The 19,553-nt window shown below is 34.8% G+C and overlaps 2 protein-coding genes and 1 long non-coding RNA gene across 6 annotated transcripts; 1 reads left to right on the top strand and 2 right to left on the bottom strand.

The window, feature by feature from the left end:
- Nucleotides 1–5,546: 5,546 nt before the first annotated feature.
- LOC111512699 (cyclin-dependent kinases regulatory subunit) lies at nt 5,547–6,198 on the bottom strand. Of its 4 annotated transcripts, none has more exons than XM_074182181.1 (2): nt 6,088–6,198; nt 5,547–5,988 (listed from the first exon to the last, which is right to left on the bottom strand). In XM_074182181.1, exon 2 carries the CDS (start codon nt 5,926–5,928, stop codon nt 5,692–5,694), a length of 237 nt encoding a protein of 78 aa, XP_074038282.1. In that variant the 5' UTR covers nt 5,929–5,988; nt 6,088–6,198; the 3' UTR covers nt 5,547–5,691. The 4 variants fall into 4 exon arrangements, with proteins under 4 accessions (XP_074038282.1, XP_074038284.1, XP_074038283.1 ...); XM_074182183.1 differs by having other exon boundaries at nt 5,547–5,940; nt 6,088–6,179; XM_074182182.1 differs by having other exon boundaries at nt 5,547–5,940; nt 5,989–6,143.
- Nucleotides 6,199–7,307: 1,109 nt separating this feature from the next.
- On the top strand, nt 7,308–10,842 carry LOC141485419 (uncharacterized). Its single transcript, XR_012467194.1, has 2 exons — nt 7,308–7,948; nt 9,664–10,842. It is a non-coding gene; the product is annotated as an uncharacterized lncRNA (long non-coding RNA).
- Clc (Clathrin light chain) lies at nt 8,479–11,956 on the bottom strand. The gene is made up of 5 exons (XM_023172632.2): nt 11,744–11,956; nt 11,474–11,554; nt 11,114–11,212; nt 10,926–11,037; nt 8,479–8,832 (listed from the first exon to the last, which is right to left on the bottom strand). Exons 1-5 carry the CDS (start codon nt 11,880–11,882, stop codon nt 8,652–8,654), a joined length of 612 nt encoding a protein of 203 aa, XP_023028400.1. The 5' UTR covers nt 11,883–11,956; the 3' UTR covers nt 8,479–8,651.
- Between the last annotated feature and the right edge of the window lie 7,597 nt (nt 11,957–19,553).

The following is a 19,553-nucleotide window of genomic DNA, read 5'->3' as shown; positions in this document are numbered from 1 at the left end:
TGCTATGGAAATGCATATAGACATAAATGAAGCTTTTGATAACACCTCACATACTTACATCCAATACTAATCACATGGATATAGTCAATAGTAGTAGTAGTAGTAGTAGTTTATTTGACCAGATTATGTAGTTTATACATTTATGGCAAGTCACAGTAAATTCACAGTCATATTAGTCAAATCAAAATTAAAAAATATATAAAAATATAATTAAAAGAACAATTAACGTCTAGTAACAGATTATCAATATATAGTATAAGATTTAAAATTTAGACATGAGCAATATATTTTAAAATACAATACAATAAAAGATCATGGTTAACCATACTTATGATAGCTCATAAGGCTTAAAGTACCTAACTGAGTCCATATACTCATCGGTACTGTAAAAGCAATTTTCTAGTAGGTAATTTTTTAGGACTAATTTAAATTTTTTGAATTCCAATATTTTGATAGAGTGGTGGAGAATGTTATATAGATTCAGATTTAGGGAGTTTCTGCGGCTTACAGATAACCTGTGATAACGAGTATTTAGTAAGTCAGCTGATCTGGTATTGTGGTTATGGATGTCGGAGTTTTTTAGTAAAGTATCTTTATTGCGATGTATTTCTAGCAGAACAGTATAAATATATAAAGTAGGCAGAGGCATAATACCCAGACGAATAAAAAATTGATGGCAGTGGTCTCTGTATCCCAGGTTAGCCAAGATGCGTATGTCAAGATGCGTCAATAGGTATAGTAGTAGTACTAGTATACTTCTATTTGCTCCTTAGGGAAGCTATTGGGGTTGATCATAGAGGTTGTATCCAGATAGGATGAATGACGAGTTGTTTTGCATCTGATGTAGTTACTAGATGTTGAAAACTTTAAATAAAAAGAGCATATACATTGCTTCAGCTAGGGTTCTAAATTAAGCTAACACCGATTCGTCACTATCAAGGGTAAGAATGATGGGTTCATTTGGTGAATCCAAGCAAAACAGTGCTACTCTCATTTACAACAAGCATTGTACACATTAGTGATTTTTTGAAAATCTGAAGAAATACAAGCTCTTTTTATAACATGTTAATACTAAGAATAGTTCATGTCTGGTGAAGAGTCTAACTCTTGACATACTCTTCACCCAGAGGCAGTAATATTACTGTAATATTTTTGGAGGAGTGTTTTCATTTCACTTCCAGAGAGCATAACAAGTAGGGCAGAGTGTTCCACAATCAGATACAAAATAGGTTTTGCTAAATTTTGACCTTATTTATCAAACAAACGAAAATGTGATTGTCATTAATACAAACTAAGGCTGTGCATAAGTTTCTATGGTAGAATATACATCACAAACCAAAAAAATAATTAAAAAAATGTTTCTTTAAAAATGAAAGGGCAGTTATCTGATTGTGGAACATACATGTTCCACATCCAGATACGGTATGTTCTTGCCTTTTCACATATTCACATTCACTTTTTTAATAACACGAATTGTGTTCCACAATCTGACAGCGTCTGATTGTGGAACACGATTCTACTACCAGTTCCATTAAGGCTCATATTATGAAATCAAGGATAGGAAAAACTTACCTAGGAAAACGTGTTTTTTGTTGAAAAATGCCCAAAACTGCGTGTGTAACCCTACTATCTGATCGAAAAACATCGAACTCGCGGCTGGAATTTCAAAATTACATGCTTTGTCTGATTGTGGAACATTTTCGCCTAATCTTTTCGACCAAGACATTTTTAATTTTTATACCAAAATATGAATAAACAGAGGATCTTCGATGTGAAGAAAGCTTCAAAATTCATCATCATTTCCTGGGCGTTTCTGCTTTCACGGGAGCGAGAGCTCAATAGCACAATAGGTAATTATTTAATAACAATGTAGACGCAGGCCCCGCCTGCTTCCAGTGTGTTATCATCAATAAGTCCATATATGTAAAATGCATATCTGCAACCCAGAATTCGTATAACGGAACAGATTTGTTCATAAAGAAAAGGGGATTTCAAAAATTGTTTTCAAATTAGTTAAAAGCACTGGCATATATTTCTGTTTGAAATGATTCAGTCCAAGTACCCCACAGGTAGAAATAAAACATTTCATTCTATAGCAGAAAATAACTTTTGTTATTAAAATTTATTCCTCATAAGATTTTTTGCAATAAAGTCTCAATTTACTATGTTATATATACATATATAGTAGCTACTTAGTGAAGTTTCAGGTTTCAAATGAATTGAGCCTTCCTTATATGCTAGGAGGTCCAGCTTTATCTTCAGTCTCTAATTTTTGCTTTGCTAGTCACAATAAACAGGAATTTCCCAAAAATGATACATATCAGAAAGTGCCTATTCTGAGTGAACAGTGAAAATTGAATATAACTGGAGTTTTTTCTCAACACCAAACCGTTATTTCAACCAAGTGATCATCTTCAAGAGGAAGATATTCCTATAGATCATCTTCAAGAGGAAGATCTTGGTGATTGAAACGCGTGTCGAGGTGTTAAAATAACGGTTTGGTGTTGGGAAAAGACTCCAGTAATATTCATTACTACACCAAAGGTTCCAAACAGTGCATCACAAATGGAAATTGCGACAATCTATAAAAAATATTTATTCACCCCGCAACAACCCCTTTTACTCAAGTCATTTTCGGAGAATTTTTGCGGAATGGGTATTAAACATTGAAATTATTTTCTGAAAATGCATATTCTGAGTGAGTGGTGGAAATTGAGACGATCCATATGGAAATCCTACACTCGAAGAATAATTCAAAACAATTATTTCAGCCTCCACCATGTGCACTGAGGTAGTTCTGTATCTATTTATCTGTAGAGTAGGGAGGGTGAGTGTAGACCCACAGCACTTAGGCCACATGTGACCCATTGTACGTCCTCACCTGAGTTGTCACCTCAGGTCATCGTCCATCCTGTCCTTTCCAGGAAGGTGGACAGGTCATCACTAGGAGACATCTTCTTTATATTGGCAGGTGTAGGCCAAGACTCGCCGAACACATACTCTCTTTGGCAACCTTCAGGTATCTCAAGATGGCCTCCGCGAAGGTTTTGGAAGGTGCGGCGAGATTACTGTCGTTGCGCGGCTTCTTCAACCTTCTTGGGGTTCCCTCCGTAGAAGTGCACAAGTGAGGAAGCTTTCCTGCAGGGCTAACCGGTTCTATGCCTTTATTCAAGGCGGAGCTCTTGGCGCCCGCCGCAGGAAGTGCCCTTGCTTTTGGAGGTGAAGTTGGGGAGGAGGAGGGTGCACTTATAGTTGCTGCCACTTCTGCCTCTTTCGCTTTCTTTCTCCTTTTGGCCTCGGCACCTCAAATGCGCTTACACCTTGGCCTGTGTATTATATCACGATGAGGTGATCTGCTATGTCCAGCCTCATTTCAAGCGGTAGATTGGGGTAAACATTTCTGTTCATCCCCAGCCACCGCCTTAGATTAAGGTGAGCACTTCTGTCCAGCCTCGGGATTGGTTTTTGTTGTTTCTGTTTCATTCATGTGTGTTCCCACGAGTAACAAGGAAAGAGTTGGTCACCTCTGGCAGAGCCCTGCATTACCAGAGGTAGGCTGATTACAATGAGGTTCCGCCCAGTTCCCCAGGGGGATCGTTCGTAACCGCATATCACCCTGCAGCCATTCATCTGTCGGCACGATTCCTTACACCTCAGGTTGGGTAGGCTGGTCCAAGGTGGCATGTTTTGCAAAGGCTTTTGGGAAGTTTTAGTTCCCTTACCCTACTTATTTCTGCCACTGACCAGGAGTCCGGTGACCCCGTCCTTAAGGCCACATTGGCTTCCCGGACAGGGCCTCCAGTCTCCTCTGGCATTCTCATATCCGCCACCTGGGAACGCGCCCGATAGGTAGGCCAACCCACGGACACTGAGGTAGTTATCCACATATTCAATTCAGTAGAGAAGCAACAAATTAATGGATATGATGAGGAAGAAGCCTAAAATAATTGTACGATCAAAATTTCCAAAAAGTGAAAGATTTCGAATCAGTTGTCATTTTAACGAAGAAGCTTGCAGAACCCATTTTTTAAAACACTAATTTACAAAACAACACATAGAAAATCAGTGGTAGGGTAATAGGAGCCTGAAATTATGACGTAGTCTGATTCAGCAAAAAATGTAAAGTAGGGGTGTTAAGGGATGAATCAAGTTTTTTTCTATATTGATAGTCTCAGTTTTCAATATTCACTCAGAATATGCATATTCAGAAAATAATTTCAATATTTATTACCCATTCCGCAAAAAAATCTCCGGAAATGACAAGAGAAAAGGAGGGTGTTGAGGGGTGATCTGTTTTTTTCTCCATTTGGATCGTCTCAGTTTCCATCATTCACTCAGAATATGCATTATTAGAAAATTATTTCAATATTCAATACCTGTTCCAAAATAATATTTCGGTCAGCCTTTTGGCTTCCTACTTCTTTCTGAAAACTATTCTCCCCAAAAATATCTCCTTTTCAATTCGTTGAGAAGCATTCCCTCTACAAAATTCATTGTTCAGATACGTCTATCAAAAATATTTGAACTAAGCCGAACAATATAACAAAACGCCCTGTTTGTTGTTTTCACATATTTTTATGCCAGTGCTTTTATTTGAATTATCATTAATTTAATCTGAACTCAGTTGATAGACTTTCACAACAAGGCTTTATTTTCATACAGAGTAGATATATTTATTTTAATTGCAAGGGGTGAATTTTTAGGAAAGGTTTTGGCTTTCTACTTCTCCATCTCTATACAAAAAATGTGGGAAATTGTAAAATGGATTGTTTAATCAAATATAGATCATACCAAGAAATAACTTCAGACACAAACTGGAAAAAATGCCCCCTCGAAACAACTACTTTCATAAATATTGGATTTCATGAATGTTTGGACTACAAACTTGATAGGAAAAAGTGTTTTTTGTATAATTCAATGTAGTTGTTTTGAAAGTACTTTTTCTTTCGTGTTATCTATCCAATGTGTACATGAAAGTATTTGGTTTCGAGGGGGCTTTTTCTTTTAGTTTGTGTCTGAAGGTTACTTTTTTGCATGATCTACACATCATTGTGAAGAGTTTATTTTGAAATAATTGCTTTTTTCCTTTCTTTGTAAGTTCCCACATTTTTCGTAGAAAACAAAAACCCTTTTTTCCCAAAAATGTTTGTTGTTTTTTGGATACAAAAAATGTGGGAGTCTTTCAAAAATTAGCTCTATACAAGGATGTGTAGATCTTACAAAGAAGTAACTTTCAAATACAAAACGGAAGAAAAAGCCCTCTCGAAACAGCTATTTTCATATAAACATTGAATTACAGGAAAGAGAAATACTTTCAAAATAAATACTTTTATATGAACTCGGAATTATACAAAAAACACTTTTCTCTATTTCGTTTATATTCCAAACATTCGTAATGGAATCAAGTCAGATATCATTCACGGGATTCCTATACAATATGATGTGTAATGTTATTATCATTATACCAGATTGTTGTGAAGTACCCATGACCTATTAACTGAGTGGTTTTCTCAACATGTTTTCTGGGAGTGTTCAATAAGAAGTACTTTCTGAAAAAGGAATGTCATATACTTTATTAAACTTATCCATATGTACATTTTAAACAAATTTTGTTCACTCACATTACACAGGTTTCTTGGTTCCAGAAACCAAAATGTATCACCATTATTATGTTAATGTCTCTATTCTAGTCTATTGAATTGTTCCATTTAAAGGTCTCCTGAACAAAAGCACATGCGGTTCAGGGGTGTGAAGCATGTAATGGACCCAGTTCGGGCTCTGCTGTACTCCTAAATTTCTCCATTCTGTCTCTGTCATTAAATGAGGCCTGGGCACCAGTTTAGCCAAATCTGGAGGCAAAATAACATGACGATACTCATAATGTTCATCGCAATATTTTTCTGAATACTGAATATTTTCTGCCGGCATTCTGGACTAAAACTAATATACATATATGTTCTTTAATTATCTTCAATATGTTAGGCTAACCTAAAAAGTATAAAGACTGAACATTCCCATTTCACTTCACTATTGAACTTTCACACAAATTAATCGTAGTTCTTAAATGAAAATATAAAATTCACGTACCTAAACTTATAACTCATTTTCAAACTGATAATTAACAAATTAACCTCACAAAATGAAACAAAAACATACTTCTCATCAATGTCACCAACACACCATGAGCTAAAAAATCTCAAAATTCAGGGTGACAAACTTTCCACTGATTAAATAGGTGTGTTTTGTTCAAACACAGCAGAGACAGCGAATATTTTTTTTCTTTTCTTTGAATTCATTAATAATAATATTTGGTCGATGTTTAGGTTCGTACGACTGAACTTAATTAGCATTCAAGTTCAGTGGTTCGTACCCAACGTTCTTTGGAATATGAGTTGGACACCCTATATACAATATTGCAATAAAAACTTGAACAATTTCACACATATGTATTGTCTCCATCATTATAACATGAAATGCATCCTTTTTTCAAGTGAAATACGGTATATTAACATTAACCTGAGAAACAAATTTCTTCTTTTGAGGTTACTTTTTCGAATCAAAGCTTTCACATAGAGATTGAAATCGCATGTCTGTCTCTTTCTCTTTGGTGTTGTATAGTTGACTATTCTGTTTTAATGAGTATAAGGATATCATTTGGAGCACATGAATATGTTTCTACTTGGTTACTCTGCTTGGGTTAATAATGTCATCAGCTGTCATATTCATTACATCTTTTTCAAGACGTCACCCCAAATAAATATTAGAAAAAAAGCAAATAAAACTCCAAACTTATAACAATTTGAACATTAACTCCTCTGAGAAAACACTACCGATAAATACACGGAGTATCCCTTCTCAGAAAAAATACATGTATTGCAAACAAAATCCTTACTGATATGGACAATAAAATATCAACGATGATAATCATGATGCGTAGAAACACCATGGTGTAATAACTTGGACCCCTCCCTATGCAAAATATTTCGACGAAAACACTTGATCTACGGTACTCTTGATTCTTCATTAAATGAATAGATCCAAGTGGGGTAGTTTTGATATTGCTACCAGGTGGTGCCAATAGTCAAAATTTCTATTCATTTTAGTCATTAATTGATTCTTGGTAAAGGATGTTGCCTATACTATTATTTCTTCTTAAAAACAAATAAGTGAGGTTGTAGCAAAAACGTGAGAGTTGACGCTCGTTCACATATTATGATTGTGTCAAATATGAAAAATTATTTTTGCCGCTAATTGATATATTCGGTTTGTTGCCAAAAAAAATAATTAAACCTAATTTCTGCTTCGATCTTGACCAATATGATGTTAATAGGTGCATTTTTTTTCGGAAATCTCATTCCAGATTGAGTCATTTCCATCAAAAGTCAAAAAATTGACAATACAAACATCTACAGATGACAGAAAAGACATTAATGACAAATACACAGAGAAGCCAACATAGAAAAAAAAATACATACATATTTGAAATCCTTTTGAGATAGTGTCAATTATAATGCTTTATAAATAAATTTTCATTTAGATCGAATGCACCGCAAGTGTTGATATTTGGTTGAATGTTGAACCATGATCCTATCATTGCCGCTCGAGACAGCTATTGTATAGCGAAACAAATTTCGCTTCCGATTATGTTTACAATCGGCTATTTTTGTCGCTCTTCAGCAATTCTTTTGAAATATATTTTTTCCGTTAACCTGCTGTCGCACCTCTACAAACTACAACCCTCAGAAGTCGAAACTTGTGCAAGCCAAGAACTAAAAAGGTCTTACCATTTAATGTGTGATTCCTAACACGGGTTGGACGATAGAAAGTGAAAATCGAGCGTTCAGCCCGAGGCTTGAACCATCGACTCACACATCAGCCGATTGAGTGAACAAAGCACCCACGTCGAACCGCCCGGTTTCGACCTACCAGTACTCTCGTAAACCATGACGTAGGTACTCAAACTGAATATTTCATATCACTGCATCAACTCTGGTAAATTTAAAATTCATCTAAAAATGATCATGATATTGATATTTCTTGTTATGTTATTTATTCCACATAAAAAACTGCTATATTTCATCCGTAATGCTTGATAATGAATACCTTCAATTAGGTTTTGACATGTTAGGTATTTGGATTCCATAGTTTTTGCAAAAGGAAAAATATATTATTTATTTGACCTTTGCACTTACTATATTATGAATGATATTTTGAATATATTCTTCATTAACAAAATCTTTTCAATGTGAATTTTCCAAAAAATAATGGAACAATTCGAAGAGTCCAAGTACATTTTGAGTATTTTTTACTTTTACTTTTCTCACTAGACATTCATTTTGATTTACCTGATAACAAGGATGGAATGATAGGAATATTTATCTCTCTCTCGTGTCCAAGTTCACGCGAAGTCAGATATCTCTTTACTGTCCAAGTTCGGTGATATTAATAAAATTATGAAATGGGATCATGAAAACTAAATTCTTTAGCATGTGGAATACTTTATTAAAATCATTAGTATTTACCTATGATGATAACACCAAAGTCAAGAAAGTCGTAATAGCTCAATTATTGGAATAACTAAATAGGGAGTTTTTAATTTGGTGATTTCATCTAATCTTTCATTATAACCACTATTCAATCATCTATTAAAATCATGCCTTAGTTTTTACAGGAACGTTTTGCTTCATTTGCAAAATTATGGAGCGCATTCGAGTAACATCCTTATTTCCCTGCTTAGCTTTAGGATTGAAATCACACAGTTTAGCGATGCGTTCCCACTCTGTCCCAGGTTCCAACTCATCATCCTCAGCAACAAATTGTTTTTCGGCATTCCTGCGACAAAAATTTTATAAACATTTAAAAACATGATAAATATTTCTAATAAATTTTTTACCTAACATAATATTTCATATACTCATTATTATATTCTTGGAATAAAAATTTAATTTTTTATAACTTGGGACTCACAACATTCTTATTTACAAGTAAAAGAAATTGCGAAACAAAATAAAAATATAACCAACAAGTTTTCGTTGATAAAATATTTGGTAGACAACAAAAACAAAAAAACTGGAATCAATAGAACATATACTCACTTGGCAGCATCCCTTTTGAAGGCATGTAATAAAAATAATTTTAATCAATCATCATCAATGAAAGTAATGTCCTCTCACATTGTTAAATAAAAATTCAAATTGTCTAGAAAAGGCAATTAGTGTATCTTGATTATTGATTACTTGGGTTTTTAAATTATTTTGTTGAACTACTATGCTACTACTAGTAATATAAAAAGTCCACAAAATGTATCTTAAAACTGAATTATACAAAGTACAAAACTGATTTCTCAAAAATTATCCAATTTTTGTGGGGTTATAATAAATAACACCAATATGGCTTAAAAGCCATATTTTGACTCTGGTCATTAGCCTCGTGTTCTGGGTAGGCAATGTTAATAACTCCTCGAGTGACTAGGGAGCATAATGGCGACTTGCAGTCCGTCTGCCAAGTAACGTTGCAAAATCATCCCAATTTCAAGTAGATAAATTCTCTTGAGAAAAATATCTGGTCAAGGTAGCATGTCCTTTCGATTTCTTGGATCTCATTTACAAATCATTTATTGAAGAACAAAAAACTATATATTTTTTATCTTGCTTGTGCTTTCAGATCATTAACTATTATCAATGAAAATAGAGGGAATGGAAATGAAGGTAAAGCATACCATTGGGTTGAATCTCAAACTGCTTTCAAAGCATTATTCTCGATAATAAAAGAGCTGATTCAATGAAATATTCTGCAGGAGTACTCCAGGCACTATAGTTGGAATTTCCATTTCCATAAGTGACATTAATAAAATATCTGCCAATCCTGATGCCAATGATACATCACATTGTCAATTCAAACAATTTGTTGGCAATTGCAATAAAGCATTACAGGAATTCAGTGAGTATTGTTATGAGAATGGGGCATGTATTAAATCCAACAAAAACCGGTAACATGCAGATCTCACCAAAAAATATAATAACTGCAGATGCTTATTTATATATTAATACCATCAGCACCATTACAATCAGTGTTTTAGGATTAATTTTAGACGAAAAACTCACTTGGAAATTTCACATAAAACTTCTTCCAAAATTAAGCCAGCGTTATTATTTAATTTGAAATATAAGAGACAAAGTATCATTTTCTGTTCTACAGCCTTATACTAAAAGTTAGTACAGTCAATCCTTCAATTTTCTTTCATTTTCTGTGGATGACAAGCACATAAAACTTATGTAGTTCAGAAAAAAATAATATGTACAATGTTTAATAGGCTGTCAATGACACCTTGTAAGGCGCTATATAAGAAAGGCAACATTTCAATTTTAACAAGTTTATATATTCACATAAATAACATAAATATATGACACATCAAATTGTAGTTCATACTACGAGTCCAATTTCAGTTTCTGAATTTGGTTATGTCAATATGTTTTTATTGCATTATGATAACTTATAGATGAATACATTTCTAAAGCAAACATTTTTGTGATTCGATGTTTGATGACGTTGATATATTTGGAAAATTATCCTATTGAGAAAATATGACGATAATAAACAGTAAGAATACGAAGGCAGCACAAAATTTTGGCAGGATTTTTTCAGAATGTGAGACCTCAAATCATATCATGTAGCACCTATAAATACTACATAATTATTTTTGAAATGAAAAAAAAGTTGTTTAAAAAGGTCTAAAACCTGAGATAAAACCTCACGACATCTAATGTATATAAAAGATACTTCAGTACATCATTACTTACTCTATATTGTGTGAAAAATCTTTACCAAAACATCAGAATTGTTTTTTTCAATAGTTGAAAAAAAATGTAATTTTGTAGCCACCTTTTTAAGTTTTATAAACATCGTAACAGTGAGTATGCACTTACCGATTAGCAGCTTTTGTTTTTGCTATTGCCTCTTCATGATTTCTATACCAATCTTCTAATTCTTTTTTGGCAATGTCTCTCAATTCCAACTTCTTCTTTTCTTCAGCAACATCTAAAATTGAAAAATGAGAGAAAATAATTAATCCTTGGGCCACTTATTCATGACCAAAAATTTTAATCAATCTTACCTTTCTCTTCAAGCCTTTTCACTTGTTCCTCTCTCCATATCCTTATTTTCTCTGGTTCTACTCTTTCTTCATATCTCGGAATGAAGGAAGAGGATGTATCTAGAGAATAATGTATGATTCCATTAAAATACTTAACAAAATGTGCAAAATGATTAATAGTTTACTATCAAGAGCAGCTCATTCACTGAGAATTACATCGAACTGCTAAGAATATTAACTTAGTAACCAATTTATTAACTAATATAATTCACCCTTCACAATTAAGTCCTTCAAAGCAAGTATTGTGTAACATCTGTGGCCACCATAGATTCGACCTAGTTCTCTGTAGAGGAGCTGAATGCAGACTTCAAAGATACATACCATTTGACTTTGGTTCTTCGAAAAAATCCTGATCGTTGTTTTCGACCATTTCAAAACTGCCAGCAGAATTTGTTGGATCATCTACACATAAAGCAACAAAATAAAAATACAGGCAAGACCAAAATATAAAACTGCGCCAAATGAAATTAAAATCAAAACTAAAAAACACACCTCGCTACATATATTGGAAAACAAGGATATTTAGAATCCACAATATGAGATATATTGAAAAAACAGCGATCTACGCCCCTTTACTGCAAATCTACTCACCTCCATTTAAAACAGGAACCGTGACAGCAGCCGGTTTTACTTCATCTTCGAGACCAGCTAATTCATCCTGCTCTCGGGCTAAGAATTCCGCTGCAGGATCTTCATCAGTTTGATCGAAATTATCTCCGAATCCAGACATTTTTCAATTATGATCTTTAGTACAAGTCTACAATTTTAAGTTTGCTTAATTGTCACTGTCAAAAAGTGACAGTGACACACAGTTCAAATGTCAGTGACTGACAAGATTGTTAGTCACTGTTTTTAAATAGCTGGCATCATCACATAGCGCCAACTATCCCCATGTTTATAGACTATTGGCCTGAAGCACAATGGTTATATAGGCAAAATGTAATTCCATACGAGACTAACTCTATACAAATTTATGTGAATTGTTAAAAATATCCCCAGTTCATTTTCAAGCAGAGGAGATTTGAATGCAATGATGTTTCAATGAAAAACTTATTTCATCGCGATCTTATGAGAGAAGATGGAAAAGAAAAACGAATAGACGAATTTCTGGAAGTGCATTTTATTTTTTTCCTGGTAATGAGTCAACAAAAGTATTTTCCGAATGAAATATTGTATATATAGATTTTATACTTCGGCCATAGTGAAACGTTAATTTAGGTTCTTTGATGAATTATTAATGTTCAGATGTTTTGTTGTAATTTGAGTTCAGTTATTTTGAATCAAATTTTATTTTTTCGAGATGAATTGATTAACATATTGGATAAGAAACTCGTGAATAAAAAAAAAGATTTACGAAAAAGTATTCTTGCAAAGTACCACTGTAAAGGTGAACCATACTAAAAAAATTAAACTGAATACAAATTTCTGGGTGTTGCCGTTCGTAGATATAATAATATTCAACGGAAACCCACATTTTACTACATTTTTGGACACATGTTTTGATAGATTTTGAATCTGTAAATATTGAGTATTTCAACAAATGACAATACTGTTCAATGTAAGAATTAGTCCATGGATTTGAAAGTAAGAGTCGAAATTCACGTATGATTTATGATTTCAAATATCTATTCAGTGATAACTCAAATTTGATTGTTGGAAAAATTAAAAAATATTCGTAAATTTTTTTTCTGTGCAACTTTGAGTTCACCTTCATTGGATGACCAATAGACATACGGAATTAACTTCACGGATATTCAATGGACGTTTTTTGACGGACAAGAAAATCCATCGGATATCCTATGGATATCCATTTTCCAAACCCGAAAGACTTGATTTGGAAATGACTTGTACAATAAAGAGAAAAATATTGGACTGAGAAAAACAAAGGACATATAATTTCAAGAACATAAATTCGACATTGAATATACATCACTTGTACTTTATTTGGCATCCTGTTTGCACGATTTATAGATGCAAATGATATGTAAACTGGACCTGTGATGGCACTGATTTGGACAGAAAGAAAAAAATGTTTATTTCCTAGTGAGACATTGCACTTTACATATTTTCAACATTGCCATTTTGAAAAAAAATATTTGAAAAAGAAGTAAGTACTTATCGGATGCCTGCTTCCACGTAGCCCCGCTGGATACGGGAATGATATAATCACTTGTGATTCTGTTATTCCCTAACTGAATGGCATCCCAACGATGGCTCAATCGTAAGCTACTCGTGGGACCTTTATGGCCAGAGTAAACTTAAAAAATTCTTCCTGACGCTACGTCTATAGAGGAGATGGATGTCGAGCTTACGACTCCAACTGACATCCCTGTAAACTTAGATCAGAAGCGAGTCTACAGAGAAGATGGATGTCGAATTTACCACTCCAACTGATCTTCCTGTAAAATTTAATCCAGGAGCGAGTCTACAGAGGAGATGGATGTCGAGTTTACGACTCCAACTGACCTCTCTGTAAATTTAGTTCAGGAACGAGTCTACAGAGGAGGTGGATGTCGAGTTTACGACTCCAAATGACCTACCTGTAAATTTAGTTCAGGAGCGAGTCTACAGAGGAGATGGATGTCGAGTTTACGACTCCAACAGACCTCACTGTAAATTTAGTTCAGGAGCGAGTCTACAGTGGAGATGGATGTCGAGTTTACGACTGTAACTGACCTCCCTGTAAATTTAATTCAGGAGCGAGTCTCCAGAGGAGATGGATGTCGAGTTTACGACTCCAGCAGGCCTCCCTGTAAATTCAGTTCAGGAACTAGTCTACAGAGGAGATGGATGTCGAGTTAACGACTCCAACTGACCTCCCTGTAAATTTAGTTCAGGAGCGAGTCTACAGAGGAGATGGATGTCGAGTTAACGACTCCAACTGACCTCCCTGTAAATTTAGTTCAGGAGCGAGTCTACAGAGGAGATGGATGTCGAGTTAACGACTCCAACTGATCTCCCTGTAAATTTGGTTCAGGAGCGAGTCTACAGAGGAGATGGATGTCGAGTTAACGACTCCAACTGACCTCCCTGTAAATTTAGTTCAGGAGCGAGAGCTGTGGCGTACGCAGAATCTGTCTCAGGTGGGGGAACTAACCCCCCATGAGCAGGTTAGCAAACGTTTGCGTTCAAGTGAGGTTTCACCTGAATCCAAGGCATCATCAGGTGTAGCTGACGTGCAAAAACCCTCATATGGAAAGGTTGTCGTGGGTATCAAGGTGGGAATCTTGCAACTTGACTATCCGACTACCTCATTAACAGAGCATAAACTTTGTGCCTGCCCCGCTGGGGACCGAAGCAGGTCTTTAGAGTTCCGCAGAGCCGTACTCTTACCATCTGACCTGAAAGACCACTCACCATATAAACTAATCGGCTTCGTTAAGAAGCTGGGTTTGTTTGGCCGAGTGAGAATAGGTGTGAGCCACAATAAACCATTACGGGTTGCGGTGGAGGGTCGAATAGACCCACTCACTTTGGACCTAACCTAAGTACTCATTTTTTAAACCGGTAGTAGATACATACAAGTAAATGACGATTGAAAGATATTTCCTAATTGTCCATTTCAGGTCCGTTACATATGGAATAACAATACATACCCCCCGCGAAGTACCCCCCGAAGTCGTTTTAAGTCCATAAAACGGTATCCATAATAACATCCATGTTTGTGTTGCCAAATAATGGACTTTACATGGATATCAATTTAATCAACAACTTTATAAGTTGATAAGTAAAATTAGAAAAAACAATTTATTCAAAACTTTTTTTCCACCCCCAGAAAAAAATATTTGCATTTTCTCGACGTACGTTTCACTAATCAAGTCCATTAGTAGATGAAGAATAATTCCTACAGCTATGTTATTTTTATAGGTGAACCTTGGCAAATCATCACCTTACATGAGGGTTATTTGAAATTTTCATTACAGTTTTGCAGTAACAAGTATAGAGAAGGACTCCCAAAACTGTAAAAAGGACAGCTTCCACCTTCACTGACAGCAACGCGAACAGAAAGGGCTACATGACTTTATATCCATTTGCAACCCTACCTAAAAGTGAAAATTATCAAATGAACTGATTCAATCCATCAGTTTTTTCTTTGAAAAATGAAATCTCACCAATTTGCATACCTATACCTACTTTTGTTTCATTAAAACTTTCCATATCGAGTGGTCCAACGAAAAGTATGCACCTTGCTTTTCTCCTTTTTTGTAACTTAACGCAAAAATGCTCGGACAGGTCAATTTTGCTTTTGAGGGGGACACATTTTAGATGTATTTTTCTACCTGTGCCTTCAACCCCCTAGCGAGGGTGAGTAACAAACCCTAAAATTTCAAATGGAAAGTGGGGTCGAGTGATATATCATTTGAAAGGGCACAAAATTCTCTTTCCAATGATACCTAATTTGTTGTATTTACTTGAATAGTTATACAAAAAGTAAGAACATTTACTCGATATTTTTGGTGTTAATGAAAATGCGGAAAAACGGCTTTTTTATCACTACTACATTCCTCAATTTCTCTCGTGCGTTTTTTGGTTCGAATAACAACAGCAGATAAGTGTACAAAAAGAATTTAGGCAAACGTTCATTGATTCAGTTCGATTGCTTTTGAAATTATTTCAACTTTACTGTAAAAATGGTTTATTGCATTCCTGAACGAGTTGAAATTGTTAAACTTTATTATCAACATAATAGTTGTGCTAGACTTTAATAACAGTCATCCCGGGAACAATGTGAATGATTCGTACGTTGCCAAGTTAGTCCAAAAGTTTGTCGATACCGGATCTGTCTGTAATGTGAAACACCAGCCACCGAAACCGATCAGAAATGAAGCAGTGGAAGTCGCTGTTTTGGGACATGTCGAATTGGATCATACTCAAAGTACCCGTCAGCTTGCTGCAGCCTCAGGTGTCTCCCGTTCGTCCATAATACGGATATTAAAAGCCTATAAATTTCATCCGTACAAAATTAAATTAGTACAGGAACTCAATGAAGATGATCCTGATAGAAGGCTGCAATTTTGTGAACAACTGAGCCAGCTACTAATTGATGATCCGCACCTATCATTCAACACGTGCTTTTCCGATGAGAGTACATTTTTTTTTAATGGAGCTGTGAATACCTAGGTATAATTGCCGTTACTGGGATGACGGTAACCCACACTTATTCCGAGAGGTCCATACCCAGTACCCTCAAAAAATCAATGTCTGGTGTGGCATATTAGGTAGTCATATCGTAGGGCTACTTTTTATTCCTGGGAATTTAACTGGTGAGGTCTACCTGAACATGCTTGAAGATACAATTGATCCTCTCTTAACAGAAATAATTGAAAATGACCAAAATCATAATAATGATCAGCTTCATTTCCAGTAAGATGGAGCACTTTCTCACTATGTTGCACCGGTAAGAGAGTTTTTCTGTTCGGTGGATTGGAAGGAAAGGCTCCATCGAATGGCCTGCCAGGTCACCTGATTTATCGCCTTTAGACTTTTTCATTTGAGGACACTTGAAAAATAAATGTTTTGCTACGCAGCCCGAGTCCATAGAAGATCTTCGCCAACGAATTACATCAGAGTGCAGAAGTATAACACCTGATATGCTACAGAATGTTAGGAATAGATTTGAACAAAATCTGTATTATTGTATGGAAGCAAATGGGTCACATTTTCAGCACTTGCTGAAGTAGGATTCTACTAAGTCAATTACACATTTCAAAGTACTGGGTTGTAGTTGTTTTTCTTCATAATACCTACATGTTTGAGTGAAATACAACAAATTAGGTATTATTGGGAAGATAATTTTGTGCCCTTTCAAATGTACTCGACCCCACTTTCCATTTAAAATTTTAGGGTTGTTACTCACCCTCGCTAGGGGGTTGAAGGCACAGATAGAAAAATACATCTAAAATGTGTCTCCCTCAAAAGCAAAATTGACCTGTCCGAGCATTTTTGCGTTAAATTACAAAAAAAGGAGAAAAGCAAGGTGTATACTTTTCGTTGGACCACTCTGTATGTACCTACCTGGAATTAAAAAAAATCCCTTCTTCAATATTTTTGATTAGTTGTTCACAAATAATTCAATTTTTGTATAATTCATATTTCATATGAATGGTACTGGTAGGTACTATATAGGTATATATACTGGCATTATATAGGTATATATGTTTTGTTTTCAAGCCATTATATTATTATTATTGATTTTTTCGAAAATATGCATAGAATAATATCAGAATATGGTTGACAATGTTCCGAGGTCCGAAACTTTCAAGTGAAATCGTAAGAAAACAAAATGATTTATATAGTTACAAGAAATAATAACCCACAATAAAATATAAGAATGAAAGAAGAATATGGTATCGTGTACACTAACAATCGAAATATTACTTTGAAACTATTACTACTTTATTATTCCACATAGCATACCTATTCTTGATTTTATTTGTTGTATAATTTTTGTTTCAATTTAAAATTTTCTGTTTAATTAATATCTGCTACAGATCAAAATAATTTGCTGTGTTAACAAACAAATTATATCTATATTTCATTTTGTTTTTTCAAGGCATCTGCCCATTGTTTCGTTATTTTTATTTTTTATACTAACTTCAATCAATCTTCAAATGCTTATTAGGTTTCAAATTTGTTATTATTTTTAGACAACTGAAACGAAAAACTGAAAAACAAGGTTCTTGATGGACAAAGCAGAGAAATTGTGCACAGCATATTAAGATTTATGCAAGCGTAAGCAACTGCAGATGGAAAATAAGTCCCCTTTTAACTTTGAAGGTTCAAGAAGAGTAGCTGAGACCACAGGGGTTTGCGTGCGAAAATAAGAAGAAAATGGTGAGAAAAAAACCCTTTAACTCCAAATAAAAAGAAATCTATTGAATATTCCAAAATTGTGATTGATGATGCTGATGTGGTAATTTTACGTAGATGCATAATTAATTTTCATATCAAAGAGATATTGACTATCAGGATAGCAGGTAGTCTTTGCGAAACGAGATTCATAAACTTGAATTTCGATGGAGTGGAGAAAGGTGACAAATAACAAAAAAATATTGATGGAACGTCAGCCTAGGTATTCGACTACTCAGGACAAAATTCTTGAAAAAAAGCGGACCTCTGGGGAGAAGAATATCGACCTTTTATTTATGAAACACATATTCACGCTACACACACGCACTAAAAAGGTTGGAGAGAGAGAGAGAGAGCGAGAGAGAAAGAGAGAGAAAGAGAGAGAGATTTTATCGAGTGTGCATGATATAAATCAAAAATGAAACAATTCGTGGACACAACACTCCAAAAAGGGGGGCAAACCGCGGACACGCCAATAGCCAGAAACACGTGGCTATTGGCGTGTCCGCGGTTTGCCCCCCTTTTTGGAGTGTTGTGTCCACGAATTGTTTCATTTTTGATTTATATAGCCAGAAACAGCCAGAAACACGTGTCCGCGGTTTGCCCACCTTTTTGGAGTGTTGTGTCCACGAATTGTTTCATTTTTGATTTATAGATATATATCTTTCAATTATTTTCCACCTACACAATGATAAGAATTGGGGTTCACGTTCCCTACTGGTATATGTGTAGTTGTCAACATTTGCCGAAATTACTTTCTCGATTGTATTTCCTGATAAAAATTGGTAGTGGATCGTTTGCGTATCTTAGAGGCACAGCTAAATTTGCCAAGCTTTAGTCATCTATCTGTTTACCCTTCAGGAAGTATTAGAGCATTATTTTTCCATTGTTGATCGCGCAAATACACTCTTTTGATAAGACTATATTCGGCCAACGAACAAAGCAACCCAAACAAAGATAGATGCGTGATTAAAGCATAATCACCATGCACATTTGCATCTATTGGGAGAAATAAACGATCCTCCTTACGCCGGCCAATCAGATTTAACTGCAATCGGCTGGCGGAATTCATTGTTATAGGGTGGTCAGTTACGTTTTAACGCCTGTGGTGTGAACATATTATTATATTTCAAGTTTAAAATTTTCAAAATGTCAAGTAATTATACGAGTGATGCAGAAACTGCTAATTTGTATCCCTACACCACACCTACAAATTTTCCTATACCCAGCCGCAAATTATTTAAAAATATTGGTCGTTCCTTGTATTGTGAGAATATAATAGATACTTTTTTTGAAAAGTACTTCTTCATTATGTTCTTCAACTATGAGTTGCAGCATGTAACTCCCGATCATTATTGGAAATTTTACTGTTTTTTCTTCACTGAATGGAGCGAATATAGTACCACATCCAGTAAATGCACGAATGCAGAGAAATCAATTTTATTTTTTCAAAAAGTAGATTATTGAACATATTTTTATTCTGTTTGTTTTTAAAAAATGTCTCTTTAGTTGTATTGAGGGGCATGTATTCTCTAAATAAATAATTGTTTGG

This window comes from Leptinotarsa decemlineata, unplaced genomic scaffold (assembly GCF_025532065.1).
Source record: "Leptinotarsa decemlineata unplaced genomic scaffold, Ldec_3_MD MMD2_tig00026328_RagTag_RagTag, whole genome shotgun sequence".
NCBI lineage: Eukaryota > Metazoa > Arthropoda > Insecta > Coleoptera > Chrysomelidae > Leptinotarsa > Leptinotarsa decemlineata.
This window is presented reverse-complemented; position numbering and strand designations above follow the sequence as displayed.

Bases quoted from the DNA above. Each gene is read 5' to 3' on its own strand.
- LOC111512699 (XM_074182181.1), bottom strand. From the start codon at position 5,928: ATGCCGGCAGAAAATATTCAGTATTCAGAAAAATATTGCGATGAACAT.
- Clc (XM_023172632.2), bottom strand. From the start codon at position 11,882: ATGTCTGGATTCGGAGATAATTTCGATCAAACTGATGAAGATCCTGCA. The intron at 11,555-11,743 runs GTGAGTAGATTT...CTTTATGTGTAG, and splicing joins GGTTCCTGTTTTAAATGGAG to ATGATCCAACAAATTCTGCT. The intron at 8,833-10,925 runs GTAAGTGCATAC...TTTTTGTCGCAG, and splicing joins AAAACAAAAGCTGCTAATCG to GAATGCCGAAAAACAATTTG.